At 57.4% G+C, this 27427-nt stretch overlaps 1 protein-coding gene across 2 annotated transcripts in view; it reads left to right on the top strand.

Annotated features, from left to right (window-relative positions):
* Positions 1-829: 829 nt before the first annotated feature.
* Positions 830-27427, top strand: part of AJAP1 (adherens junctions associated protein 1) — a 44695-nt gene continuing 18097 nt past the window's right edge. Inside the window, exons 1-2 of one of the 2 annotated variants that reach the window (XM_035344779.1) lie at positions 830-1227; positions 21345-21943. In XM_035344779.1, the coding sequence (XP_035200670.1) occupies positions 1199-1227; positions 21345-21943 (628 nt within the window). In that variant the 5' untranslated portion in view covers positions 830-1198. Of the gene's footprint in view, positions 1228-1358; positions 1580-21344; positions 21944-27427 lie in introns of those variants that run through there. The other variant, XM_035344778.1, reaches the window with a different exon arrangement.

Genomic DNA, 27427 nt, shown 5'->3' with positions numbered 1-27427 from the left:
CTAGCTATAGGAGTAATTCTGTTCCTTACTGTCAGCACCCCCTGGAAGCAGAAAACATACCAGGCTATGATGAAACACCTAAAATAACCAGAGCCTTTCCTGACATATCCACTTGTGTCCTATTGTCGTTAAATGAGCACGAAGGAGAAGAAGAAAAATAATAATAATAATAATAATAAAAAATAAACCCTGAACTCGCGGCTGGCGGAGCTCCGGCGGCTGCTGCAAGTACCGGCTCGGGAGCCCCAGGGGAGCTCGGCAGGACGCCGCTGGCCGCCGGGGCTGCCGCTGGCGGGGCGTTCTCCGGCGGCTCGGGAGGAGCAGCCGAAACTTTGGGCGCAGGACCGGGCAGCGGCGGCCGCCAGGAGCCGCCCGGGACCGCACCGAGCCCGCTCCGCCCGCAGACCCCCGGGGCTCCGGGAGCACCGAGCGCCACGCGGCCACTGCTCGCTGCTCGCCTCGGGAAGGTCCCGGGAAGGTCCCCGCTCCCCGGGGTGCTCCAAGCCGCCCCGCGGGGGCCGGGCAGGCAACGCGGGGTCCCGGCGCATCCACCCGCCCTGCTCGAAGCCGCGGAGGCTCAGCGGGGCCGGGGGAGCTTCGACCGCCTCCGTGTGCAAGCAACGGAGCCGGGGGCGGGATGGAGGGGAGGGGGAGGCCGGGACCCGTACGCGGGCGGCGGCGGCGGCGGCCCCGTCCCCGGGCACAGCGCGCACCGGCGGCTCCGCTGCGCGTAGGGGCCGCGCTCCGCCCCCGCCTCCTCCCCGCGCAACTTCCCAAAGCCGCGGCCCCCCCCGCCTCCGCCCGGTGGGCGCGCGCGCACACACACGCGGGCGCGCCGAGCCGATCCGATCCGTGCCGTGTCGAACCGCTCTGAGTCGTGCCAAACAGAGCCGCACCGCACCGTGCCCGCCGGGGCCCCGCGCCTCCCCCGCCGCCCATGGGGCGCGCAGCCTCCCCGGGCGCGCTGCTGCCCCGCCGGTGCTGAGCGCCCCGGGGGCCGGGGCACGGGCACCGAGCGCCGCCCTCCCTCCCCTCCGCAGGGGGCTGCGCGGCCTTGGGGCGGCCCCCGGGCATGCCCCAGCCGCTGGGCGCCGCCTGCCCCGCCGCTGAGCGCCGCCGCGGGCGCGGGGCGGCGCGCACGGATGGAGAGCTGAGGCGGTGAGCCCCGCCGGGCCGGGTCGGGCCGGGAGACGTGACCATGTGGATACGCCGGCTCCCGGGAAGCAGGTACGAGGCCGGGGGCCGCGGTGGGGCCGGGGGCCGCCGCCCGCGGGGCTGCGCTGGGCGGGTGCGGAGCGGGAGCGGTGCGGTGCGGGGCTGGCGGAGTTGAAGGCTGAAGTTGCTCCGGCGGGTGTCGGGGCTGGGAAGGAACGATGCAGCCCGGCGACTTGCAGCCGAGCGCGCCGCGAGCCGAGCACCTTCATCCCGGGCGAGGCGGAGAGGCGCCCGCCGCCTCCCCGGGCCCCGCGCGGCCACCCCGGCGGCTGGGATGCGCGGTCGGATTTTCTTTGCCTGTTGTTCGCTGCACGCTCCCGGGGAACAGCAGCTCCCGGGCCGGGCCCCCCGGCCGGCCGGGCAGGTGCGTTTTGGGGGAAGGGGCCGGGAGGGGCGGGCAGGGCGCCCCGGGCATGTATAGTGCGCACGCAGACAGACAGCTGGATGTGTTTTGTAGATTAATCGAGAATTGCAAAGCAGAGGAGACAGAGGCAAAGTGTTATGTAACACATTTTCATTACCGCTGCGAAGTCATCTGAGCCGAAATCTTGTTATTTTCGTGGCATTGTGTTTGGAGAACACTAGTTACCCAGCCCCTGCCCGCTCTCTGCATGCCTGCCCTTAAAGCTGCAGGAATGCCTATTTTTGTTTATTTTGACCGGGTTTCAGTAGGATATGTTTAAGGTGGTGGTGTGCCAAAGGAGTAACATGATACGGAAAACTATGCTGCTGTGCGATGTGCACTACCTTCCTCTCTCCCCAACCCAATTCTGTATTTTTAAAGTCCTTTTTTGAACAACCAGGCGCTTGATGTGGGGCACAGGTCAGACAGTGCCGTCTGCCATGACCCTCTCCTGCGTCTGTGGAGTGTGAGAGTGGTTCACACACCACATTGTGCTTTCTGGGAGTGCAGAGGGTCGTGCTGCAGAGCGGGGTCCCAGGGAGAGCAGCCTCACCATAAGGAAAATGAAAATCGGGCCGCACGGCTGCTCCCTGGGGAGTGGGACTCGGAGGTCTGCACGGCTGTTGAGCGGACGGATGGATGCGAGCACCGGCGGCAGCCCTACCCCGAGCAGCAACTAGGGGAGCCCATCAGCCCTCTCCTCCTTTCACTGCTCTGCTCCGCACTCCGAGGTGCTCGCGGCAGACACTGGCACGAGTCCTGCTCCCAGCGGGGCAGGGTGCCCCGAGCGCTGCGGAGCGGCCGTTGGGACACGGGCGATGCGAAGGGCGCTTCTCCACAGCCCGCCGGAGTCACTGGAGGCTTTGTGGCTTGGCTCGAGCTTAGGATTAAGTCCTGGAAGGTGAAACTTGAGCTGAGATTTTTCTCTGTGTTGAAGAACTGGGGGAGGCCCTTGGGTTTGGTTTTACGTCTGTGCTTGTCTTCGGTGGTGTTCGGTTTTGTCTCTGATGTGTCAGGGCAGTCACACACAGCCGTGTCCCGGGGACTGACAGCCATGCGGCACATTCCAGGTGGGCACGGCAAGCCCAGCGAGCTGCCCATGGCCCCGGCCTCGTCCCTCCGGCCGTGCTCCTGCGCTGTGCTCTGACGGGCCGGGCAAGCCAGCAGCTTTGCGCCGCCACTGGAGACATCCGCCTGGAAAGGCTGCGCCGTGCTGTGGGAAGGACAGAGCCTCCGCGGAGCCTGCAGTGGTGCCGTGACCTTAGGAATTACTCCTGGGTGAAGCACCTGAAACATTTTTCTGGGTGCCTCCCAGTTTGGATTTATTTGGTGGAAGATGAAAAGACCGGTGGAGCTGGAGGGCTGCTTCCCGAGGCTGGAGCCAGCAGAAGACTGTAATCTTAGAAACAGAGGACGCCCTCTGCTTTTTTATTTTGTGAGGAGTTTAGCAAGGAAAATGGGAGCCTTCCGGTCGCTTCTCTCCTCGAATTGCCTCATGAATTTCTTCGCTGTGTCCCCTGGATCCTCACTGCCAGCCTGTCCTCTGTACCACCTCATCAGCTTGCAGTCCCTCTGCGTTTTATTTTTAATAAGAGATAACTTTCCTGCTAACCTTGCCTGCTGCTCTCGCTTCTCTCTAACTCTAATTGCTTCTGGCTTTATTTCTGACATTTCCCATGTCATTTCCCCTCATTTTCTTGAAGACTACCAGAAAAATAGCTCCGAGAGAAGCAGCAGACCTTTCCGGTGCCCGTTTCACCCCATGCAATCTCTGCCTCCGGTTGCTGGATGCGCGGGGAGGTGGTGCCAGTGCTCCTGCCCCAGTGCTCCTGCCCCAGTGCTCCTGCCCCAGTGCTCCTGCCCCAGTGCTCCTGCCCCAGTGCTCCTTCCAAGCCTGATTCCTTTCGCCTCAGGGCGGTTTCATGACCTTACAGACAATCTGAGCTATCCTAAGCTGAGGAAAGCAGCACCTACAAACCTGTATTGCCAAAGATTACGTTGGCATGCTTTCCTTGCTTGGTTAAATGGAACTTCCTGCTCCCGTGGTTGGGTGGGAGAGCAGCAAGGAACTGGGGTGGTTTTGCAGTGCTACCTCTCGAAGCTGCTGCGAGTTCCCAGCGGTGCTCCAGGCGGCGGGGGTGCTGCAGGGCCGGGGCTGTGTCTGGGGCTGCCGGCACTGAGCGTGTATGAGCAGGCGTGTGCATGCGTGTGCCTGTGTCAGCGCATACGTCTGTGCGTGTGACGGAGTGACAGCTCTCTGTGCTGTGCTGTCTGCTAGCTCTGCCTGGTGACTTCCCTCCTATAGCCACCAATATCCTATTTTAAACAATATGCCACGATTCTTACGGCATTTAGCTCCGCAGTGATTTGCAGTGAGAGTAAAAATACTGTTTGCAGTTTGTTTGATTGTATAAAGCAACTCATTAAAAGCATACGTTCCTGTACATTTTCTCCAAGGAAACTTTATGGGCCCTATAGTTCCTGCCAAAGCAAATATTTCCCATGAATTTCACTCATCAAGTTCACGCTATCAAATGTAGATTCAGCCGCTCGTCAAAGATGCAAGGCTTGCAGTCTGGGAAGTAATGAGAGCAGTAAGCAGTGGGAGTTAATGGCCTCCGCTGAGGAGCCCTTACTCATCCCGCATCCACGCAGGGGCTGAGCTGGCTGTTCCCGGGTGAATTGATTGCCACAGGAATTCGTCTAGTGTCACCGGCTATGATACTTAACAGCCACAATAATGCTTGAATAAACTGCGCTTTTACGCAGCGGTTTGTACCTCCGAGCTGGCAGTGATTTCACCGGTGAGGAAAAGGAGCTGTGCCGACACCGAGCAGCCTCAGCCCCAGCGCACGAGCGTGGTGGTGGTGCTGGTGGCGGGGGCACGGCGCGGTGGCTGAGCTGCTGCTGCCCTCCGAGGGCACGGTGACGGCCCCGGGGGTGGCGGTGGCATCGCAGCTGCCCCCAGTCCCCGGCAGCCTCCCGGGAGGCAGCACCCGCGTCACCGCTGATCATGCCTTCGTTTGTCATACGGGTCCATGGGATGTGTGAACTGGCTGCCCATCTGCTCGCGGCATCTGAGCGCCGCGGCTCGGGCTTGCTTTATGTAACAGTCATCTGCTGGAAGTGGGGAGCGGCTGAGGTTTCTTCAAGGCGTAGTGTGTAAACAGAAAGTAGACCGAGGTGCAGACCGGCTCGCCAGCTGGCCCAATAACCTGGTGCTTACCTTGCCTCACCTCACACTGATCCGAGAGGTCTCCCAGCAGCATTTATTTGTATTCATACTGGTGTGCAGGGTGGCAGCAAGCAACGGGAGCTGCTGCGCCACAGCTCTATAGGGTGTGAATAATCTACGTGACCTCAGACAGGTCTGAGATCCACTATGAAAATGTATGCATGCTTAAGCCTCTAAATAGGGCTAATAGGGGCAGCACGGGGAGGACAGGGGAAGGCATCAATGTGCTGAGCTGGGGGCGCGGGAGCCGTGGCTCTGGTGCTGGAGCTGTGCCGCATTGCCGTCTGTTGCTCTGTGGTGGGGAAGCAGGCTGGGGAGACTCTGGCCCAACGTGGTTTGAGTCTGGGGCCAGACACTTCTGTCGGGGGGCTCTGGGCTGCCATGTGTGTTGGGCAGCATCAGGGAGGGTGGGGTGTGACCGGGGACAGACCCTGGTCTCCTCGGTGCTTTCACATCCCCAGCTAATGCCGAGGTTTGTCCCGTCTTCCCCAAGGTGGGTGGTGATGCTGGGAGGGGGTTCCATGGCCTGGCACCCCCCTGGGGGTCTCCCCTGGGGGTCTCCTCAGCCCAGCGTGTGCTCTCCATGGGGATGAATCCTTCCCTGGAATACCACACAGCTCCGCACCCAAACTGCCTCTAGCACAGCGGAATTAGGGTGGATGGGAATATTTCCTGTGGCTCTTCTTACCGGGACCTGCGCCTCCAGACTTCGCTAGCTCACCTAATTTCCTGTGATGGAGACGTACTTCATCTAATTTCACTTTGAAATGCATTGATTAAATCAGAACTGCTGGGAGATTCAAACTGAGCCTCTGTGGCCTGAACTTAACTGCGGGAGGTTTACCTACCTTTATCCTTCAACGTTAATTTGGTTTTGTGAGGATTCCTCGTGAAATGAGGTTTTGCCTGGCACTGAACTGCTGCTGCTTTACCAATTTCCTTCTCCAGCCTCAGCCTTCTGTTGAGGCCGTACGGAAGCCTCCTCTCAGCGTGGAGCTGGGGCATCTCTGCGTGGAGTCTGCCGGGGGGAGGTGAACTCTGGGGCCTCTGGGGGGGCGCAGGAGCCCCCTGGGGAGGCTGCTGGCGAGCTGCCCCCCGACACCCACAGCGGGGCATCCTGTGCCAGGCGATGCCATGGGCACCCTGCTCCAGTGCTGGGGCAGTGACCATCACTGTGTCCTGCCCGCATGTCCCGGCCCAGGAGCTGTGTTCTGCCAGCAACTCCCCACCAGCCACCACTGCCAGGGACCCTTGGCCCCCGGCGTGTCTTCACCTTTGGAGTTTCATCCCACTGATGGGGCTGCTTGGAGCGGCCTGCACGGAGTACAGGGGGAGGTGGAGGCCTCCAGCGCTAACCCCGAGCGCAGGAGGATGCGACACTTCTCCAGCGCTTCCTCAGCGCTGCTGAGTGATTCAGCCTTTCTGGTACCAAGCAACAGCAATAAAAGGAAAAGAAATTCGGCTTGGCTGGAGATGGATGCGCGGCTGCATGGAAATAAGCACCCACCAGGCACCGCCTGGCCCCAAGGAGCACGGCCCTGCGCCCTCCGCCTTCGCTAGCTGCGGGGGAGAAGGTACATGGACTGCAGCGAGGAAACATGAAATAAAGCTCGTTGCTCACAGGAGTCATCGTTTCCAACTCTGATGTGGGAAATGTCTCGGCGTGACTGGGAAATAATGTATGGGGGGAAGTATAGCGTGCAACGCCTCATGCTTCAGTTTCCTCCGAAGGTCTTGCTCCCATTTCTGGTTTCCCACAAGCAGTGCCACGGCTCCAGAGCTGTATTTGTGCTGCCGTAGCTGCTGGGGCATCCTGGCAAGTAGCACTGCCAGCGTGGGCCCGCACGGTGGCTCCGGCAGCGCCTGGCCCCGCACCGAGCCCTGGGGAGCCAGGGTCGTCCCTGGGTGCTGTCTTAGAGGGTCCCTTGCTGGAGTGGGTAATGAGAACAATTTGCCCTTTCCTAACAAAGAAAATTCCTGGCAGCAAAGAGAGCAGAGCCTCATCCGTGGACCTGCCATTAGCTCCAGGCCGGGGTGGCCGGGGACAAGGCGCTGCTGCCGCGGGTGGCAGCACATCGGGCGCGGGAAGCCTTCCTTCTGCTGTCCGGGGGCGGCAGCATTGCAAATCCCACGGAGCTCCAAGTTTATCGCTCAAAATAAAGGCTGAGTAAAAGCTGCTTCAAGAACAACATGTAGTCAGAGAGTGGTAACATGGTTCTGCAAAGGGAATGTGACCTGCAAGAGAAACACAGGCATGGTCTTTTGAGAGGGAACAACCGGAGCAGTCAGAGTGCGTGTGCCCTGACGTGGGAGCACGGGGAAGGAGCCTGCTAGCATGGGTCCCCGGGGAGGCGGAGGTGAAAGGCTGCCTCGGGACGTGGCCCAGAGCAGCAGAACGCCTGCCGATGCCTGCACTTGGTATAGGCAGGAGTGTGGGTCTGCAGCGTTTGGGTACGGTCTTTCAGCAATCAGTCTGACTGTGCGTCCCTTTCTACAGCACCCCAGGATGTTCGGGTGGATATCTCCATGATAAACGCTCAGCAGTGGTTTACAGCTCTATAAATAGGGAATGTGAATAGCATAATGGTGGCTTCCGAGCTGTACATAAAGCTATTGTTGGTCGGTGTCGGAGAGCTGATGGATTGTTGCTCACAAGACGACACTCAGGGCTCTCGAGAGCAAGCAGTGCAGATTTATGTTGGCGTTGGAGCGCGTTTTGCTTGGATCACGGAAGCAGCAAGGCTGGGAAGGCAGCGCAGGGTCCCCCGGGGCTGGGCTGTCCCCAGAGCTGTCCCCATAGCTGAGCCCACAGCTCGCATTGTGTCCCCTTGGGGCACATTACCCTAATTGCTGTGGTCCCATGCATGACCCCAGCCGTGCTCCTGGGACTGTGGTAGCATCTCTTTGCCTCCGTCTGCAGTAATGAAGCATTAGTTAATTGCCATGGATTGGGACATCCACTTAAGTACCCAATGAAACATCCATGATTGATGCTGGGGAGCCAGCAGCATGTGGCCGTGCTCCCACTTGTGCCTCGACCCTCGCCGGGCTCTGCTCCTTCCCCTGCAGAGGAGCCTCAGAGGCGCAGCCCTGCGTCTCGAGCTCCAGCCGAGCCTGGAGTGGCTTTGCATTAAATAGAGCATTACAATCCCAGATGTTGGCATGCGTGATTTTCAAAAGAGCTTCCAAGAAGAATAAACTCGTTTCCTACAAGTAGTTGCCTTTCGTACGCTTTCTTATTAAGTTTTCTCTGGGAAGAGCGTGGATGTTATTCATCATCTTGTTTCCCGGTTTTGTAAGAGGCTCTCTACTCCTTTCGCATCCTCTCAAGCGAAATATGCAGAACTCACTGTGTCAAAGTGACATGTTCGCTGGCAAAGTAAGTGCTGCTCATTTTGATGGAAGAGGATGGAGCTGCTTATTACAGGCGATTCCTCGCGGGCGCTGTGCACAGGGCACCCTGTGCAGGATGGGACCCTGCAGCCCCCCGGAGGGGACGTGGTCCCTTGGCAGTCCAAGCCCTGTACACAGTGCTGCTGGCACACAGACATGTGCTGGCACCAGCTCAGGCTGTTGCTGCATGCTGCTAATTAATCCTCTCTGTCTTCAGGTGTGAATAACTTTTGGCCGAGGTTGCTCTTACGAGTGTTGATGCTGAGGGATGAGTTTCCTCTTTTTTTTTTTTTTTTCTTTTTTTTTTTTCTTTTATTTTATGAGGAGAAGTGTTTCTGCTGGAGTTTCTGCCCTGCTGCCACAAGGACATCAGCAGCACCGTATGCAGCAAATGGGAGGTTTCTGGGTGACCTGGGCTGGGCACAGGCCGGGGCCACCTTTCTGCTTTTTCGCAGAAAGCAGAGATAACACAGGAGATGGAGTGCATCATTACAGAAAGCAGCAAGGGGTGAGAAAAGTCTCCTTGTCATTGCCGATCTGCCTGGCTGGGACCTTCATCTCATTTGGAGATAATGCTTTGAAAAGTTTAATCTCTCTTGCAAAAGGGATTTTTTTTTTTTAATGAGATGCAAAGCACAGTGATATCTGACTCACTGGCAATTAGCCTCCGGAGGGTGTATGCCCACAAACAGCACAGTGTTTTCTCCGCGCTCGCTGGAGAAGTGCCGCTGGTGACTCATGTTCACCTTTATCCTGCAGGATCGCGCTCCTGCTGCTCCTGCTGCTGCTGCTCCGCCAGGTGCGGCTGCGAGCCGCTGCTGCGTGCGCACCGAGGTGGCCGTGGCAGGGAGCACTGCTCTCCTCCGTGGAAAAAGCAATTGTTCGGTGCTAAAAGGGGATTTAAACCTCTGTATGAGAGGATCAAGAGTCTTTGCCCTGGATTTCATTTTCGCTTTCCATTTCTGTTTCCTTGCTTTCTATTTTGGTTTTGCTTTTTCTCCGTCTCTTCAGCCCATTCTCTTTTTTCCACTAAGCAGGTCCAGCCATGAGCTGGCAGCGCCGGCCCCCGTGCCCGGAGCGGGGCAGCCCCGGCAGGGATGCGCTCCCTGCCCGTGCACTGGGATCCTGCTCTTGCTTTCTCCCAGCTTGTGTATTGACGTTTGATACTTTAAAAGCGTGCTTTGCTTCTTCTATTTTTTATTGTATTTCTTGCTCCATAAAAGCTATCTGTCTGTCTGCTTTTAGTGGTTTGATTTCTCTCATCTTCTCCATTTCTGTAGCAGTTATTGGATCTTTTGAAATTCTTTACGCTTTCCCTTTGTTCATTTCCTTGTACGACTGCTGGGGTTTCATGATAGACTGAGCATCCGTGGGCTCGCAGGGCCACGTGGGAATTCCCATGAAGAAAACCAGGGTTGGGTCTTGGTTACAGCGGTGTAAATTGAGAGTAACCCCATTAAATAGTGCACTGCGCTGGTCCTGCAGCCCGGTTCAGTTGGGCTTCCCAGGGGAAGCGGGACGCCAGGGGAGATCTTCCTGACAAATCACGCTGGCAGATATTCTTTCCTTGGGTATTTTTCACAGTGATAATGTTTCCCTTTATTTGGGATATCTCGGCGGGCAGAGCTGTGAACTCGAATGCGCCGTTCCTGTGAAGTCGTATTGTGCTACAACAGTATAATGAACCCATTTTAATTATTTTGTTTTAAAACTCGTTAAGCTGCTACTTAATGCATACTGAGCTAACTTATCTTATTTTTTTTTAGATCAAAGTGTTTCCTGTGTACGCTGTAATGACACGCCTGAGCACATTAATTTAGAAAACAAGATAAGTGCTCGGTTATTTAGTGGGGAAGCCGTGGTTTCCTGCAGCCCCGTGCTGGCCATTGCCCGGCCCTGAAAGCAGCCGCGCCACGGGCTGCACGGAGGCATCCCGAGCTGCAGGGCTGGGCAGAGCACATCAAAACCGAGGGCTGTGGCCATCGGTGGGGCAGAAAGTCCTTCGGCATTAAAAAGTGCTGTAAACAATATTTTATACCATTATCTGGGTTCATGGAGGGCCTCTCAGAGATGGGGTAGTTTTGGAGGCATCGCCGTCTCCTGAAATCCCTGCACCTCTATGGGAGTGGGCTCGTGGAGAGGGAATCCTTCCAGCACACCTGCCCCAGCCCCAAGGGTTGGGGATTGCTGCAGTCCCCGAGTTTGTGTGGTCAACTCAGCAGCCTCCTGCCGCTGGGGAAACCCCAGCTCCTGTCTCCCCTGCAGGGCTCTGGGTTTACGTCCGGATTTTACACACCGATGCATTTATTTTATCGGACTAAAAGGCCTGATCGCTCCCCGGATAAACTGCTTTGTTCATGGATCGATTCTACAGGGGATAAACGTGTGGAAAAGGAAGAAAACTCGTGAATGAAGCAGGGAAATGACCTCGTTCTTTGTATATGGCTGTGGTGGAAATGCACGTTCCCATGTGAACCCACATCGGGAAGCCGATGCACCCATCCTGGCAGCTCTGGGGGCTGGAGGAGCGTGGCACCACCCGGCTGGGGCACGGGGGGCTCTGGGCTCTCACCCTCCCCGTGCCAGGGTCTGGTCCGGTGGGACCGGGCCCGCAGCTGAACTCCGCTGTCCTTATTTATTCTTCACAGCATTAGGGATAATCTCTAAGCTCCTGGGTTTACTGCTCTTGTACACATGTCGCCATCCCTTCCTTTCAGCAGCACCATTTTGTACATGAGGAGCAGTGATGTGGGGCCATGAGTGTCCCAGCCCCAGCTGCAAGCCGTGGGCTAAGGTGAGCAGCCCTGCCCTTGGGTTACAAGGCTAGATCTGGACGCAGGAGTACAAGTAGTGTTGGATGGAAAGGCAAAATAACAAAGAGCTAATTTCCTTAGTTTTGTGGATTTTTATTTTCCCTGGAGAATGGGGCTTGAGACTGTGACTCTTCTAAAGGATTTTTGGTGGATTTGGAGGTGGTATTGGGAGAAACTTTCCAGCAGGTTGTATCTGAGCTGGAGCTCTTGCTTCTGCCTGATAGCCAGCGCTGCTGCAAAATCCTGGGGGGAGAGTGAAATAAATGGGAGACAGGTGCAGGTTTTAGCTTGAAAGCCAGCTCTCACAGCACCCCTTTGTCCAGGCGGGACAGACGGCGAGTGTTACTGCAGACAGTTTGATGAAATGCCCTACTGTCCAGCCCCGCCGCGCTAAATACGTGCAGTGTTTGAGGCTGCGTTGGCAGAGGCGCTGGCAGAGTTTGCGGGCTGCAGATCCTGGGTGCTGCCTGTGCCAGTTTGTTCCCCCGTTGCTGTACGAGCACCTTCTGCGGGTCGGCAGCAGCCAGAGACCTTCCTCCGTGCTTTATCTGCTGGGCTGGATGCTGCCCAGCACCTGAGCTGCTGCTGCAGTGACACCTGAGGAGCGGGCACCAAGGGATGCTGAAGCAGGCGAGGTCGTGCGCAGCTCGCTTCCAGGCTCTGCTTCTCCTGGCTTCACACAAACCTGCCTCTCGCTGCTGTAGCAGCACACATGGGGCAGTGCCGGGTCCTGCTGGGGGCACCTCTCAGTGTCAGGGACCTCGGCAGCGATGCGCTGAGCTGCTCAGAGCAGAGCAGCTCCCCGGGGGGCTCCGTGGGAGCCCCTCTCCCAGCCTCGTGGTGTTTGCCAGCTGAAGCCGTGGCCTCTGACTCTCGCCAGGGCAGGCAGCCTGCCTGTCGCTTGTTTTCTGTCGGCTGGCTGGATGCTTGTCAGAGCAGCAGCAGGTGAATACCCGAGCTCAGGTTTTACACAGAAACTTGCTGAAGACGTTTCTCTGCCTGAAGGCTCATGCTGCCTTCCCGGGCTTCTCCCCCGCCCGCCCCCAGTGCTTTTCAAATCCTATCTGAAATAATCCCACACGGCCGGGTAAAACAGTCTATAACAGCTGCTGTGTCCTTGTCAGAGCCAGTCAAGCTATGCCAGAGATCTTTGGTGGTGTTTGCTACCCCCGTGCCAGCCACACTGGGGGCTCCCCATGCCGGCTGCGCTCCTGCCCCCCTGGTGCCAGCAGCGGGGCGCGGGGCACCCTGCACCCTGTCGGCATGCATCAAAATGTTTGAAAATGGGGGCTGAAACCCAAGCTCAGGGTTTTCTCTCCGTTCTTGCTATGCTGCTCCTCTCAGGGTGGAAGGGAGGAGCACCAGGAGCCCTCTGGCACAAGTCTGAGTTTAGGTGGCACAGACCCCGGCGGGGCAGTGCCATGGGCTCAGGATCGGGCTCGACCTTCCCCAGCTGCTGGAAGGACAGGGCCCATCCATGCGAACAGACGGGGCCGCGGCACCGCCGAGCCAGCTCCGCTCCCTGACAGCCTTGGCAGGGTCTGCGCCTACCGTATCAGCATGTTGGAGATACCGCTGGGTATTAATTACGCCTTCCCCGCTCGCTGCTATTCAGATGTTAAAATTACTTATTTGCAGCTGGGTGAACTGAAGGCAGTTGCGGAAGGGCTGTGGATGCAAGCGGCCCCGCTGCCGCTGTCCGGCCTCCTGCTGGAAATGGAAGCGCGTGTCGTAGCTGTGAAACCGTGCCACTTAAATGCTATGAGAGCCTGGGTTTGGGGCATGCTGCTGTTCCCCTGCTCGGTCGGGTAACTAGGGTTCGCCTGGGTGTCCTGGCACTGCCGGGAGCATGCAGCCTTTGCCCTGCACGCACATTGCGCCTTGGGGGCATGCACACCCGAGCACCAGGGCTGCTCCTTCCCCAGCCCTGCCCCATTTCCAGCAGGAACGTGCTCTGTCTGCATGGCTGCGAGAGCCTGGCAGTGGGAATTTGGTGTGCTTCACCCCCTTCTAATTTTCTTCTGTAATAAATCCCCTCTCTTCCACTGCACGAAGTGTTGTCAGTTTAATTACTTGTGGGGAGAGGGGAGAGGGAAGGAACTTAGGAATTGTTTTAAATACCACTTTTATTAGTATGTAATCCTGAAGCTCAGTTCTGTAATATGAATAGGTAGTGATGTGGCACGTTTAATTTACCTAGGTGCTACTGTATGTCAGCTTCTGTGCCTTAATTCCCAGGCCCAGCTTTAAAGACCTTGGCAGCCATGTTTTCTTCAATTTGTAATTAACTTGAAGGGATTTGGGGCTCCAGACAACGTGTTGTCACTCGGCCAGGCCCGGCAGGGCTGGCTTCACAGCAATGTCCAGGCATTGCCCAGGAGCAATCTGTGGAGCCCTCCTGGTGCCAGCCCATGCTGAGCCCACACGTGTCTTGTCATCTGCCCATGCATGGGAATTTGCTGCTTTCCTCCTCCCAGCCCATCCCAGGGGCTGTTCAGCCCCGGAGTGCAATGGTGCTCCTCTATTTCCATGGCAATGGCTTGTAGCTGTAGCTCCCCGACAAAGGACAGTGGCAGCGCTGCAGGGAGCATCACACACAGAACCGGGGCTGGGGAGGGGAAGGGCTGCGGCACGCACCCGTGGCTGCAGTCCCCACCTGGGAGAGGACACGCAGCTGCAGGCGGGTAGCCTGCTGCCCTGGGAGCTTTCCCCTCTCTTCCCTTTGCTCCAGCATGGAAGTCACCCTCCGAGATAAAGCAGCATTGTTTCCATGTGAAACCAGGGAGTTCTTCTAAATATTCCTGTAACGTGTGGTGACCTGAACGCCCGTGTAGGGTGCAGAGCTGCGCTGGCAAGGACTCTTCCTGGAGCCCAGCGCCCAGGTCCATGCCGCAAGGATGCTGCACCTTGCCTGGGACGAGCCAGCATCGCCCTGTCACATCTCCTGCTTGTCCTGGCGGTCGTGGGAATATTTTTGTCTCTGTAGTGCTTGCTGTTTGGAGATGTAAAATGCTCAGTTCGTAAATCATCAAAACAAGGACATAACCTTGATTCCCTGTGCAACACCAATACATTACCTAACATGAGGCATGAAATGGAAGAATGGTTCCATTTGTATAATTCTGCATTAAAAATCAGCCTATTCTGCATTTACGGCTGCCTGTGAAGTGTCTCCACAGTCATGGGAGAAAGGGGCCGTTTTTGGAGAGAAAACAAGTACCTTATGAAAGGGATGCAAATCAGCACCTCTGCCTTGCTGCCCTATAGATTCACACTCGAGTGAGTCTTTTGAGGCTTCAGTGAAATGGGTTATTTGCAAATGGCTTGCAAGCTGCTGACAATTTGTATTTTGCAATTTGTCAAAGCCACTCTGTGGCCCTGATCCTAGTTAATTGCTTTGACAGATGACCAAATTCAGGGATTTCCAGGCGTGCAGCACGTATCCTGGTTTTGCAGCTGCTGGATTAACCCACCTCTCACCCGCAGGACCAGTGGTGCAGGGGCTCCGTGTCCCCAGAGGGTCAGTGGGACCGGGACGTCCTCAGCACACCAGGGAGCTGCAGACCTGCAGAGGGGTTTTGTTCCCATGCGGCTGTGCCCTTCCTGCAGGAACCAACAACGTCAGGTGGCACCTGAAGAGAAAGGGCAAGGGCAGCCTAAAAACAACTTGCCTTGGAGCAGTACAAGATGTTTTCCCTTCCCATCATGTTCCTCCTCCTGTTCACCAGCCACGCTGGATCTCCCTGCCTTCCCCTCCCGCACGCGGGGATTGGCACCAGGAGCTGGCAGTGGCTGATTTCTGAAAGCAGCATCGCTGCAGCGCTGGGCTTCAGGGGCTTTGGGACAGCACACCTACAGCCCCTGCACTGTGCTCTAATGGCAGCTTCTTGGGAAAGACCTGGCTGTCACCAGGAGGGACTGCCCCAGGCAGTGCATGAGAAACGGCGAGGTCGAGGTGGCACCGAGCCGCATGGGTGCCCGGGCACCCCGTCCCCGAAGACATGGCACTGGGATGCCACCAGCCCCGAGCACACTCGGGCTCGAGGCAATGTGCACCATCACATCTCTGGACTTCATGCTGCTGCAGCCCACTCTGCCCTTGGGGCGCTCGTGCCAGGCTGTCTCTGCAGATAGAAATGCAAAATAACGTGCACGGAGGGCACAGAAGGGGGGTTACTCTGATTATCCTGCCTGCTCTCATTTTCCTTTATGTGCTTTGTTTTTCATGCATATTTCTGTCCAAACCCTGTAACGCATTTGGAGACTGCTATGTCACTGCATACAGCTTCGTCATTTGAAAAGCAACACCTAACCCCTCTGTGCTCTGTACTGGTTTGGAAACGTAACGTAATTAATGCTCTGCGCCCATATGGACTGGGCACGTGCCTCAGAGCTGCTAAGGTGTTCCAAGAGCCTCGGCCTGTGCACACCGGCAGTCCCTGGGGAGAGGCATCCCTGCGGGTCTCTGAGCGGTGGTGGTTCGGCTTTCACCTCTGGGAAGGGGCTCAAGGGGAATCTGGGACCAGGTCTGCCAGCCCCCTATTTCATGTGTTTGTGAGGGAGGCCGAGGAACAGAGGCGGTAATGGCAGAACAGAGAAAATCCTGGATTTGAGGTTCGTCCACGCTCTGGGAATAAGAATGAGCAAAGCATTTCTCTTGCGTGTGCTTGACTGGCAAAACGCTCAGCAGCTTCTGGCTGTAAATGAAGCCTCACCCGAGGGAAGGGGCTGGGCATGGCCATGGCGTGCCCCGCGGGCAGGAGCTGATGGGGAGAGCCCCAGGAGGAGCCCTGGGCATGACAGTATCCCCAGCACAACGTTCCCAGCACGAGAGCACAGCGAGATCAGACCCCCGTGCCCCCTCGAATTAATCTGCTTCTGAAGTGCCAGCTTCCCTGCTCTTCAAAGCAAATGGCTGCGTCGGAGAGGATTTACAAAGGGATTTTCATACTGGGGAGAAAGTATCGTGCAAGGCAGGCAGTGGGGCTGTAAGGAATGCTCTCAGCACCTTCCGGCTGGTAGCGCCGTCACCTTGAAAACAGAGACAATCTCTGTTCTCAAGGTGCTCAGCAAAGTCGTTGGAGTTGAAAGAGGGAAAATCCCCACAAGGAACGGGATTTAGGCTTTTCTGCCAGGCTGGGCAGGGGGACAGCCAGCTGGGAAGGAACAAACATCCCCAGCAGGGGCAGGAGGCTGCGAGCAAGGCGCTCGCTGTGAGCGGGGCAGCAGGAGCCCAGGTGCCCCAGAACAGCCCCAAACCTGGCACCAGCCCCGGGTCCAAAAGCAGAGCGGCGAGGCTTGTCTGGATGCTCTGGGTGATGCCCGGGCTGCATCCCTTGGGGCCGGGGTCTGTGATTTGGGAGTTAGTGCAGGCTGTCCTGAGCTCAGCTCAAAGTGCAAAACCTGCTGGTTTCTCCCCCTCACTGCTGTGCTTCCAGCTAAGGGATTTAATCTCGCTAGCGGGTTATTTGTTGTTGATGTCTGAGTTGTCCCTTTCTAAAAGAGCAGGCGAAAAGGGAGGGAAAACAAATGACTAAATATTTGTGTGTTTTTATTTCTGCCAGGAAATTAAACTGGCTAATAGTCCCATTTAACATGCTCTGGAGAACCTGTCCTCTGGGCTGCTGGAGCAGTGCGGGGGCTGATTCGGGGGGCTGTGGAGGAGAATCACCCCTCTGGAAATGGAGATGCTGCATGGAGAGGAGCGTGCCAGGCTGAAATGCTGTGTGTCCCGGAGGGGCTTGCACCCCTGCACCCCTCCAAGCCAGGGTCCTGCCCTGCCATGGTTCTGGGAGCACCCAGCTGCTTGTGGGTGGTCATCCGCGGGGCGCAATGCTCAGGAGAAACCAGCAGCTCGCCTCCTCCTGCTCATCCTCGTGCCACCAATGCCCTGGGGACGAGGGGTTGGAAAGCCCCCGCGCCCCCCCACATGCCCATGGAGCCCACCTCCCCCAGCCCCCAACCCCCCACCGCGCCTTCTGCGCTGCCGAGCTGCAAGGAAACCTAATTAAAATCCGCATAACAGACATGTAATTATTCAAGTGTTTAACCCAAGTTTTGCCTCTGACGTACCGACACCAGTAATTTCACAACTAATTATGAAGCACAGGAACGCGTGCCTCCTTCTGTGCACCGTGGCAGGGCTCCGCGGGGGCTGCTGCAGGGCCGCGCTCGGCGCAGAGCTCGGCTGGGTGCTGCGATGGTCGTCAATGGTCCCTGCAGGCCCCGCGTGCAATCACTGTAATTATCGGAGCGGTTTCATTGAATTCAGTCAACTGCTCCTGTACTTGTCGTTAAGCGCGTGTAAATATTTGTAGGAGTTTCTCTTACTGCGTGAAAATACGGCCTGCTCACCATCCATTAAGCCATGGGAGCCGATTTGTGGTGCACGGGAACAAAGGCTCCTGGGCGAGGAGGCAAAGAAGGGATTCCGTGGTTTCAGATCTCTCTGCTGCTCTTTTCTTTGCCGAACTGCCTTGCCAAGTTCTGTTGAACTTTCCCCTGAGTTTGGAGGACATTTCAGGATAACGCTCTCATTCACCTCCAAGAAGGGAAAAGAAATCATTGCCCACGCTTTTCCCTACTTTCTTTGCAATGAGGAAAATAGTAGAGGGTGAGGGAGGGGGTTGTGGATAGTCAAAGCCCTGGTCTCCCAAGGATGCGGTGAGCAGTGTAAGGGACCCTGCCGGTCCCTGTGCAGGTCGTGGTGCCGCAGCCGTCAGCACACTTAGCAGTAAGTTCCTGCAGGTGCTGTGAGCAGTTTTTGTTCCTCTGCCCTCTGCTTTCTGCCTGGTGAGATGCAGTGCGTGCAGTCGGAGGAGGATTTGTGTGCCATTTGATGCATCAGCAAAGATTGTAAGTCCTCTGAGTGCCGTGCCTCGGAATAGCTGCGCCAGCAGCGAGTTGCTCACAGCCGCCTGCGACCAGCAGCAGCTCTCTGCTCACGCCCCCTGAGAGCTGAGCAGGGGCTTACACCCGGCTTGGGGTGAGTGGGCACGGGGGGTCCCTGGGGGCAGCATGCCGGGAGCATCAGGCTCCTGCAGGATAGCCCGGGCTTTGGACAGCCCCCTTACCAGGGTGAGGCAGGAGTCTGGGGTAGATGCATCCCCAGGCAGCCCCGTGGGACACTTCTGTCACCCTCAGCACTGGCAGGAGGCTGGGCTGGGGCTGGGGGACATGGGGAGAGCAAGCTGAAACCCCCAGCCTGAACAGGGATGGGGGGCGGGGGCTGCTCCCACCGGAGCCCCAGGACCGCTCACTGCCGGCCCCGCTGCGCTGCCACATCCCCAGCGCCGCTCTGCGCGCACCGCGCTGCGTTGCCTGGACGACGCCGACTCCCACACGCTGCTATTTGTGCTGAAGGACACTTTCTCTCCTCTGTCGTTGCAAAGCCCTCAGAAGATCGCGTGCCTCACGCGATTCCTGCGAGGTGACCGGACTGGCAGCTCCCCCCCCCCCCCCCCCCCCCAGGAGCTGTGCCTGGGGATGTGCCAGCCGGCAGGCGGCCGGGGCCATGGCTGGCATTGCCCCAAGGGCTGCAGCAGGCAGGTGACCCCACAACCCTTGGGGTGCTGTTGGGGACTGCCTTGTGCTGCCCCAGAGGAGCCCTGGATGTGCCTGCCCATCACCAGAGGCTCAGGGGCCAGACCGAGCCTGGGGAGCGAAGCCAGGAGCGAGGGACGTCCCCTGCCTTTGGGCATCACCTGGTGGCACCGTGCTTGGGTGCGGGGTTTCTGCGTGACCCGCACGGGGAGGCAGGGGTCGTGTGCTGTGCGCTGCGTCTTCCCCGCATCCTCCCTGCGCTGCAGGGAGCAGCCCCGGGGTGCTCGGGCATGGCCCGTGCTGGAGCCAAGCCCCACGAGCTGAGGGCTGGCCAGAACCAGCCCTGGTGCTGCGGAGTGCTGGGGCTCTGCCACCACTGCTGCGACTTGAGAATGTCATGAGCAAGCAGGAGGAAATGGGATGAGGGGAAAAATCTGCTTTTCTCTGGGAGCTGCCAATCCCAAGTACTGAGGACCGGTATTTTGTCTTTGAGAAGCTAAAAGACAACAGCTGGGATTCAGCGACAACCAAGTTTGGGCTGGTTTCATTTTCCTTCTCCTCATTCAGCGGCTATTAATAAAAGTGCATCATTTGCACTGCTTTCTCCTGGAGGACCAGACCGGCAGTGAAGAGGTTTGGGTGTGCGCATGTGCGCGCATGGGTGCTGTGGGCGCGCTGCTCGGGGTGCGCGTAGTGCTGGGGAGGTGCCTGGCACCTCTCCTTCCTCGCAAGGAGAAATTTCAAATCGCATCAGGAGTTAGGCGGAGGCTGAAATTGAGCCTGGCATGCTGCTGGGGTGACAGCGGGGCTGTGAATATTGCTAAGGTGACCCCACGTGGGATGCTCTTGCTGGAAGCCCGACCTGGCTGCTCACCGGCTTTGCCCGCGGAGCTGCCGGTGCGCAGCACGTGGGGATGCTCTTTGTGCCCAAATCCGATTACGTCTGTGCCTTGAGTTAGTGTTCGGCTCGGCTCCCAAAATCTCATGGGGGACAGAGCCACGAAGCTAGCTCAGGAGTGCGAACCCCCACGCGCCCTCCCTTACAAACCCGTGGCAGAGGCAGTTTCAGCAGGAGCAAAGATAGCTCGGTGCCCCCAGCGCAGCCGTGCCTGGGGGGATGGTGCTGCCTGGGTGGGGCGCTGCACCCGGCCCAGCTGGCCTCTAAAAAAACGCACCAACAATGTATTTTGTGTGCTTTTTTTTTTTTTTTTTTTTTTTAACATCTTGAAATTTTTCCTCCCCCAGCCTGAACTATTTTGGTTTATGTTGTTTGTTGCTGGCTCTTCCCTTTCTCCTTCTGCGCTCTTTCCGTGCATCGCCTTTTTCCTCCCCAAAATAAATGCTGTTATGCTTTGAAAAAATAGCCAATTAGGAAGAAAAAAGAAAAATGCTTTGAGCAGAAAAAGACTGCGCCTCAGAGTATCCAGGTCATCTCCATTGGCTTCATTTGCTCACGCACGGAGGGAGTATACAATTCTTCTGTCAGCCAGATGCACATTTTGTAGTGCTACCAATGACTTTACAGGGTACAGTGCTGTGGAGGATTAGTCTATTTAGCAATATAAAGCTCTCATTAACTCCTGCTGAGTTCGACAAAAGTCTTTCTTGTGTAAAAGCCGAATAAAAACGGAGTAAAGATTTTGGGGCTTTGGCCTGTTATTTTTTTTTTTCTGAAAAAGCAAAAAGCCCTGCATATCTCAGGCATTTTCTTTCCGTGAAACACTGAAATAACATCATAGGGGAAGATACGAGCTAGAGCAGAACTTCTCAAGGTAAGATATAACTGAGAAAGAAAGAGGGATTTGACATGAAATAATGGTGGCACTTTACATCAAAGCAAAATTTAAAATAATTAACCTGCTGACAGTTCAGTGCGATTTCCAGCGATTCCATTTATCCACAAAGAGCGCAGTTAAGCGGGCTGCTCATCATTTCCCTGCCAGGCTGGGGGCTTCGCTAGGGGAAGGAGCAGCACGGGCGCATCCCACACGGCAGGCGCGTGGCCGGGCGCGGTGCTGGGATTGCAGGCGGTGCCGCGCCGCACACCCAGCCCTCCCCGCGCCCGGGGAATAGCTGCTCCTTTTGAGTCACAGCGACCTGATTAATAAGAAGTGGGTTACACATGCAGAAGCGAGCGTTCATGCACTCTCCCGCACTAACTCATTGACTGGTTAGCGCCGCCGCCGCCTGCCGTGGGCTCGCACGAGGCGAGATCGCATCCAGCGCTCGGTGCCAGCACGGTGCGGCTGCCGCTCGTGCCAGCGGGTTCCTGGGCTTCGTGCAATCAAATGCAGGCTGCGGTGCATGTACCTGCCCTCCACCTCCTCCTGCCTCGCCTGTGCCCCTCTTGCAGCTCAAAAGTGAGGGACAGAAACGTCCCCTGAGCCAGCTCGCTGGCTGCTCGCAGCGTCGGAGATGGAAGGACGTCCATCCACGGCTGCTCTCCCTACATGCAGCCGTGGCTTTCTCGTAGCTCTCGGGATCTGTGCCGTTCCGCTTTGGCAGTGGAAAGGGGAGTGGGTGGCAGGGGCATCCTGCATTGCTGTTGGGGGAGCACTGCCTGGAGCGTGAGGAGGTGGCAGCGTCCCCTTGCAGCGCTGATGGGGCTGGGGGGTGTCACCAGGTTGGACATGTTTGGGCTTCAGGGTTTCACTCCCCACCTTAGGAAGGGGGTCACGAAAAGCCATCTGTTGTGTCAGCTGTGCTCTTCCTCTCTCTAACACGCTCCACTGTCTGTCCGCAGGTCAGGTTGCCCGCTAGGAAGCCATGCTTGGATGTTGATAGCCATGTTCCACCTCGCCATGGACCTCGCCAGCTGTGAGCCCGTCGGGGTCCGGCTCTCGCCGCGGCCAGCGCACCGGCACAGACTGCCCCGCGGTGCGCTGTGGGGCATGGGCGGCAGCGAGGAGCCGCGGCGCCCCCTTCCCCCCTGGCCCTGCGCCCCCCGCTCCCGCCGGCCGCCCCCTGTTCCCCTTCCCCGCGCCAGGAGGCAGCTGCGGGGCCGTGGCTTCGCCCCCCGGGACGGGCGGCCCACGGCGCTGCCCGAGGTCATCGTCTGGGGCCCCACGGGCGAGGAGGACTCCCTGGAGAGCAGCACGCTGCCCGGCACCTTCACCACCACCGCCGCCACCACCACCGCCGCCACCACCACCACCACCGCTGCCACCACCACCGCCGCCACCACCGCCGCTGCCGCGCCGCCCCCCAGCAGCCCGGCTCCCACGCCCGGCGGCGAGGCGCCCCGCGGCAGCCCTGGCCGCCCCAGCACCGCCGAGCCGGCCGCCGGCCACAGCAGCGGTGGCAAGGACGCCCGCCCGCCCCGCGGCCTGGGAGACACCTCAGGTACCGTCCGGGGCACTGAGCACAGCGCCTGCCGTTCCCATGGGGTGGGGTTGTGCCATCCTGTGCCGCGGTGCTGGGGGATGTCCGACAGGAGCAGGATGAGCAGTGCTCCTCTGGCTGATTGGGGTGGTTTGCCTGGCCAGTTGGGGTGGTTTGTCCATCTGTCCTGGCTCCTCTGTGTGTGCCATCACGGCTTGGGTGCGGCGCTCTGCTCTGGATCTGTCCTGAAACAGCCCTGGGTAGCAGTGGCAATGCTGGGTGCGGAGCTGAGTGGCACGACCAAGCCTCGGTGTGCGGCGGAGGCTCACGGGGAATGGCAGATCCATAGCCAGGGGATCCTGGCACGGGGGTGCCATGGCACGGGTTGCCATTGCGGAAACGCCGCCCGACTCTGAGATGAGTGATTTCAAATGAGCACTTGGGAAACAAATGGAAGCTCTGATTCATCACTTTTATCTGAGACATTTTCTAGCAGCTTGCTGTATTCTTCCTATTATCAGTACACTTCCACAAACCATCTTCCGTAATCAAATTTAGTGCAGCACTCAGTTACTGTAATACGTTCCACCAGCACTATTTGCTGCATGGACATGGATGAGAAAGCAGGTTCCCATTTATTTCAAATTATATTTGTTATTACCAGTATTAAACTGTGGCATACTGTTACACAGTTTACAGAATATATTCACTGTGCATTGACTGCTTTTAGCCCACAGTGATTTTCTAGTCAAAACGAAAAGGAATTTTATGATCTGATCTTAATCCTGATGAATTTATCTAGCACGCCCTGCTTGGGAGAAAGGGGAAAACCAACCAGAATGTTGTTCCTAACTTGAAGTTATTTGTGGCAGAGAAAAATCACCCAACCCGCGCATCTTTTTGTTAATAAATAAATAAATGAATGAATAGAGTTAGAATCAGCTGGATGAATTAGCTGTGGAGCATCAATAATTCCCAGCACAAACCGCCAGCGGCCTGAAGTCCCTGGCGAGATGCTGAGCCTCGTGGCCTCGCGCTGCGGCGTTGCCCAGCCCGGATTGCAGCCTCCAGCACGGCCCCAGGGCTGTGGAGCTGGGAGCTCCCTGGGGGCTCCCACTGCTGCTCCGAGCCCCCATTAGGGGCTTTTCCAGGATCAGAGCTTTTGTTAATGATCTTCTTTCCACTGAATGGTGGATACAATAAACTCCTTTCCTGGGCTAAGGGACCTTCTTATCTCAGCCTCTCCGCCCTAAATTGAAAAGTGCCTGAGCTCCGAATTTGCTTTTGTTGCTGTTATCCGTGCTAAGCACCCAGGAAACCTCCTGCGAGGTCTTGGAGGGGAGCACAGAGCCCTTTCTTGCTGTACGTCAAATCCCAGCGAGGAAGCTGCTTCATCAGAGCAAGCAGCCCTGGTGAGCTGCTCGGGGGGAAGGCTCCCTCACGAGGCACAAAGGCTCAGGACGGGGAGGAAACTCCTGTGCTGCGGCTGCATGAGAGAAGACGACCAAAAGCTCCACCAGGACTGCTGCTGGGGCAGGCAGGACACTGAGGAAAAAGGCGTTTAAACCTCTTACTTAAAGCCTGTATTACTGCCAGCCCCATGGCCAGCCTGGCCGCAGGGTGACAGCTCCTACCAGGATCCCGCTACTCCATGCTTCCCTTTGGGCATGAAATGGCAGGAGGGAGCCGCGGGAGGTCGGGAGCAGCATGTTGGCAGCAGCAGGGTCCCCCTCGGCCCTTCACCATGGCAAGGAAGCGGCCAGCAGCACCCCGAAGCACTGACCACAGCGCTGGCGGCACGCACGTGGAAGCCCATGCGTCGTGCGAGCCCTGCTCCTCTCCGTTACATAAGCTCTAGCGGCTGGAAGTGTTTGTTCTCTGCCTGGAAAAACATATGGCTACAAATTAGGATTAGGTAACTTGTTTGTACTCTTGATGTGCCTCAGTGAATATCACAAACCGCCGTCCTGCAGCCCTGCGCAGCAGCACTGCCGGCGGTATGGGAGGGTGAGGTGCAGAGGCACCGTGCTTGGAGGCTGTGGGCCTTCAGCATCCCCGGGCCATCGCCTTCACAGAGGCTCCCACGAGCTTCCAGCCCACCAGCAGCACCCTCGCTGCTGTCCCAAGGGGTCTCGTATGCAGTTGGAGCAGTTCAGCAGCCATGGCACTCGTGGAAGCACTGCTTTCCCCCCTGCTGCCCTCCCTGCGCACACCTACAGGGAGCTGCCGCGCTTCGGGGGACAAAAGCTTTCGCCTTCCGATCTGCAGGGCTTGGTGTGGGATGATGGCTGAGGATGGGGAGTGAGTCACAAAGTGACTGGGAGGGGAATACTAATTCATCCAGAAATGCTTTCAGATGCTGGGAGAAACCGTCACTCACGTGAGCACAGCCATGGCTGTGCCTTCCATCTGCCGTGTGCGTGGCCAGGAGGTCCTGTGCCCTGCTGGCAAGGGTGTGAGGCCAGGGGACCTGGTGGGGACCTGGTGAGGGTCTGATGGGAACCTGGTGAGGGTCTGGTGGGGACCTGGTGGAGACCTGCACGCTCAGCTCCCAGCACAGCACCGCTTCCCACACTTCGGCAAACACGGTGGCATTCGGTTAGGCAAGCAATTACTGCAATCCTGCTCAGGTTTTCCTCTTGCCCCACTCCTTCTTGGTTAAGAAGAGAGAAAAAATAATAAGAAACAATCTTTATGTGACTCACCAGCAGAAAAACAAGCCTAAAAATTTCAGTGGAATAGCAAAAATCCTGCTTAGGAGGAGAAAAGATAGACAAGTGATTGCTTCTGGTGTCCAAAAAAGAAAAAAAAAGGAGGTAGTGCGTGCAGCTCAGTTTGTGGTGGGTGTTATCGTTAAGATTTTTTATTTTTTTATTTTTTTATTTTTTTTGTAGCAAGTAAACTGAAAATCAGGTGTGTTTATCCCTGTGCCACCTATGTCTGTTCAGCGCCTGGCGAGAGTGCTGATGGCAGTCAGATGGGGACTCAATATGTTCACCCATGCGTAGTTTATGCTTATGGTTTTCAAAAATGTGCTTCCTTTTTCGGGGGCTGTCATATTCATTTTACGACGGAGCATGTAAGGAGAGAAATAATTAAAATTCCATAGTGCTGCGAGAGGCAAAGGTTGTAACAGAGCTTTTGTCGCCGTGGTGGCGCGGTGCTGTCTGCAGGCTGCTGGCCTCCGCAGGAGCGAGGATCTGCTCTTCCTACTGGCTCAGCCAAAAAAAGAAAAGGAAAAGCGTGAATCAGGGGCTGTCGAAGTTTAAGCATGAATTGCACTCGCTGAGTTGTCTGAGGCCTTCCTTTCAGTATTATTAGAATAAAGCCATCTTTAATTAAACCTTTAAGTGCTTTATTAGGCAGAAGACTTTATGTGCCGTCTGCTGCTCTTAATGGTTATTTGATGGCCGGTGCACGGTGAATTTGGCATCATACTCTGCACGCAGCATGCTCGTAAAGGAGCTCGTGTTGGTGCCATTGGCACCGTGCATGGCCAGGGTCGTGGGGTGGCATGGGGCTGTGTGGGCATCCCGAGCACCTCAGTGGTGCTGAGCTGGCGGCTGCCCCCAGCACCCCCTCCCTGCGCGCTGGCTGGGAGCGCAGCATGGATAAATGATGGTGCGGAGACGTGCGCCTCCCTGCCGGGAGGTGACCCTGCCTTCAAACAGAGGGTACGGGAGAGGGGCCGCTGGATGCGACGAGATAGCCTGTGCGAAAGGCTTCAAAGGAATTAATTAAAGATAAAATGTGTTTAAAAGAAAACCCTGGGCGACTGGGAGGGAGCTGCCGCTTTGATCTGCTGTGCAAAGGCGTTGGGAGCCACTGCAGGCTCGGCCCTGCAGGGGCAGCGACAGAGGGGCCGGGGCGCGGGGCGGTCGCTGAGCGAGCACCCGCAAGTGGTGTGCCAGTGTCCCCTCGCCCTGGCCCTGCCCTGCCGTGTCACTGGCACCCGGGGTGGCTGGGCTCCTGCCCGGAGAGGAAGAGCAGGGTCCTCTGCTTTGCCTGCAGGAGGTGCCCGGGGCCAGGCGCCTCCCCGAAGAGGGGGCTGTTTGTGTGACCCCCACATCTCACCATGCAGAAGAGGAGCCTGAGGCAGCACAGAACGGCTGATGATTTATCAGTTTGTGCTTGGTCTCTTGGAGTCATCGCTCCCAAAGCCATCCACAGCCATGGCAGGGGGCTCCAACTGGGCTGTGCAGAGCGGGCAGGGCAGGGACCTCACTACAGCCCCCACCCCTGCCACCTGGCGCTCCCACCAGCTCCGTCTGTTTGCCTGTGTGCAGTTAATGAGGTGCGGCTGAGTAGGCACGGGCTGACAGGCCTCAGGACGGAGCTGCAGAACCAGCACGGGCTGGGATGGGCTGGGATGTGCTGGGCCCCCCCGCCCAGCACATCCCCCCCCCGGTGGGCTGTGTCCTTGCCCTTCTCCTGGCCTTGCATTTGGGGCCAGGGGGCTCTGGCACGGATGGGCTTCTCCTCATCCCCCCTCCCCCCCTCCTGTCCTGTGCACCAGTTGGGAAACCCATCAGTTCTGCAGAATTATCAAGCTTTCAATTGAAATCTCTCCTCTAAATCTAAAACAGCTTCTGCCGAGCTGGAGGTGAGGTTGCGTTTTGTTGCACAGCCCTGTCCGCCACGCCTGCAGGAAGGCTCATCAGGGCCGGCGCCCAGCAGTGCACAGCCAGGCAGTGCCGTGGAAAGAGAAAAATCAGGAAAATCCATCTCTTCCCCCTGTTACCACAGAGGCACAGTCAAAGTGTGTCCCACCCAGCAGCATGTGCAGGGTCCCCATGTCCCCACCAGCCTGGGGTCTGTGTTCCCTCCCTGGCACAGCCAGGGGCTCACGGTGCCACACCGAGGGGCACCGGCATGGCACAAGAGCCAGGGCTCGTGCTTGTCCTGGGAGGTTTCCAAAGGAGGCTTCTTAAGGCCAGGCATCAGCTGCACAACAGCACGGTTTTCCTTAAGGGTGGAGGAACTGGGAGGTGAGGATGGCACCTGAAGCAAGAAGCCAGCGTGGCTGTAAGCTGAGCCTCCTCTGACGAGGGAGAAGGGGCTGCTGTTTTCCCTGGGATTAGCAGATGTTGTGTGTGCTTGTGTGCCTTCACCCACGTGTGGCTAAATGAGCCAGAAATGCTCCTCTCCTGCTCTCAGAAATATTTATTGCATGGTGATATTTGCTGTAACACCTGAGCAGATAAGTCCCCGTGTCTTTAGCGTAAGCCTCTAGGATCTTCTTTCTTGGCACAAGTATTTCCAAGCAGTGGCAGGATATTCTTCTCCTTTCCACGGTCCAACTCGAAATACCAGAAGATTTCCAGGAACTGTAGCTTTTTGTTGCTGAAGAGCCGCATTTTAACTCAGGGATTATTGGTGCTGCCTCGGTGAGGTTTTGGAGCTGATCGGGGTGGTTTCGCAGCCCTGGCCCCGCGGGGCTCCCTGGCCGGGCTGAGGGCGCAGCGCAGCATCCCTGGGACAGCCCAGGCTCTGCTCTGCTCTGAG

The sequence above is a fragment of the Oxyura jamaicensis genome, chromosome 21, assembly GCF_011077185.1.
Source record: "Oxyura jamaicensis isolate SHBP4307 breed ruddy duck chromosome 21, BPBGC_Ojam_1.0, whole genome shotgun sequence".
Taxonomy (NCBI): domain Eukaryota; kingdom Metazoa; phylum Chordata; class Aves; order Anseriformes; family Anatidae; genus Oxyura; species Oxyura jamaicensis.
The sequence above is the reverse complement of the archived record's forward strand: the minus strand, read 5'-3'. Positions and strand labels throughout refer to the sequence as shown.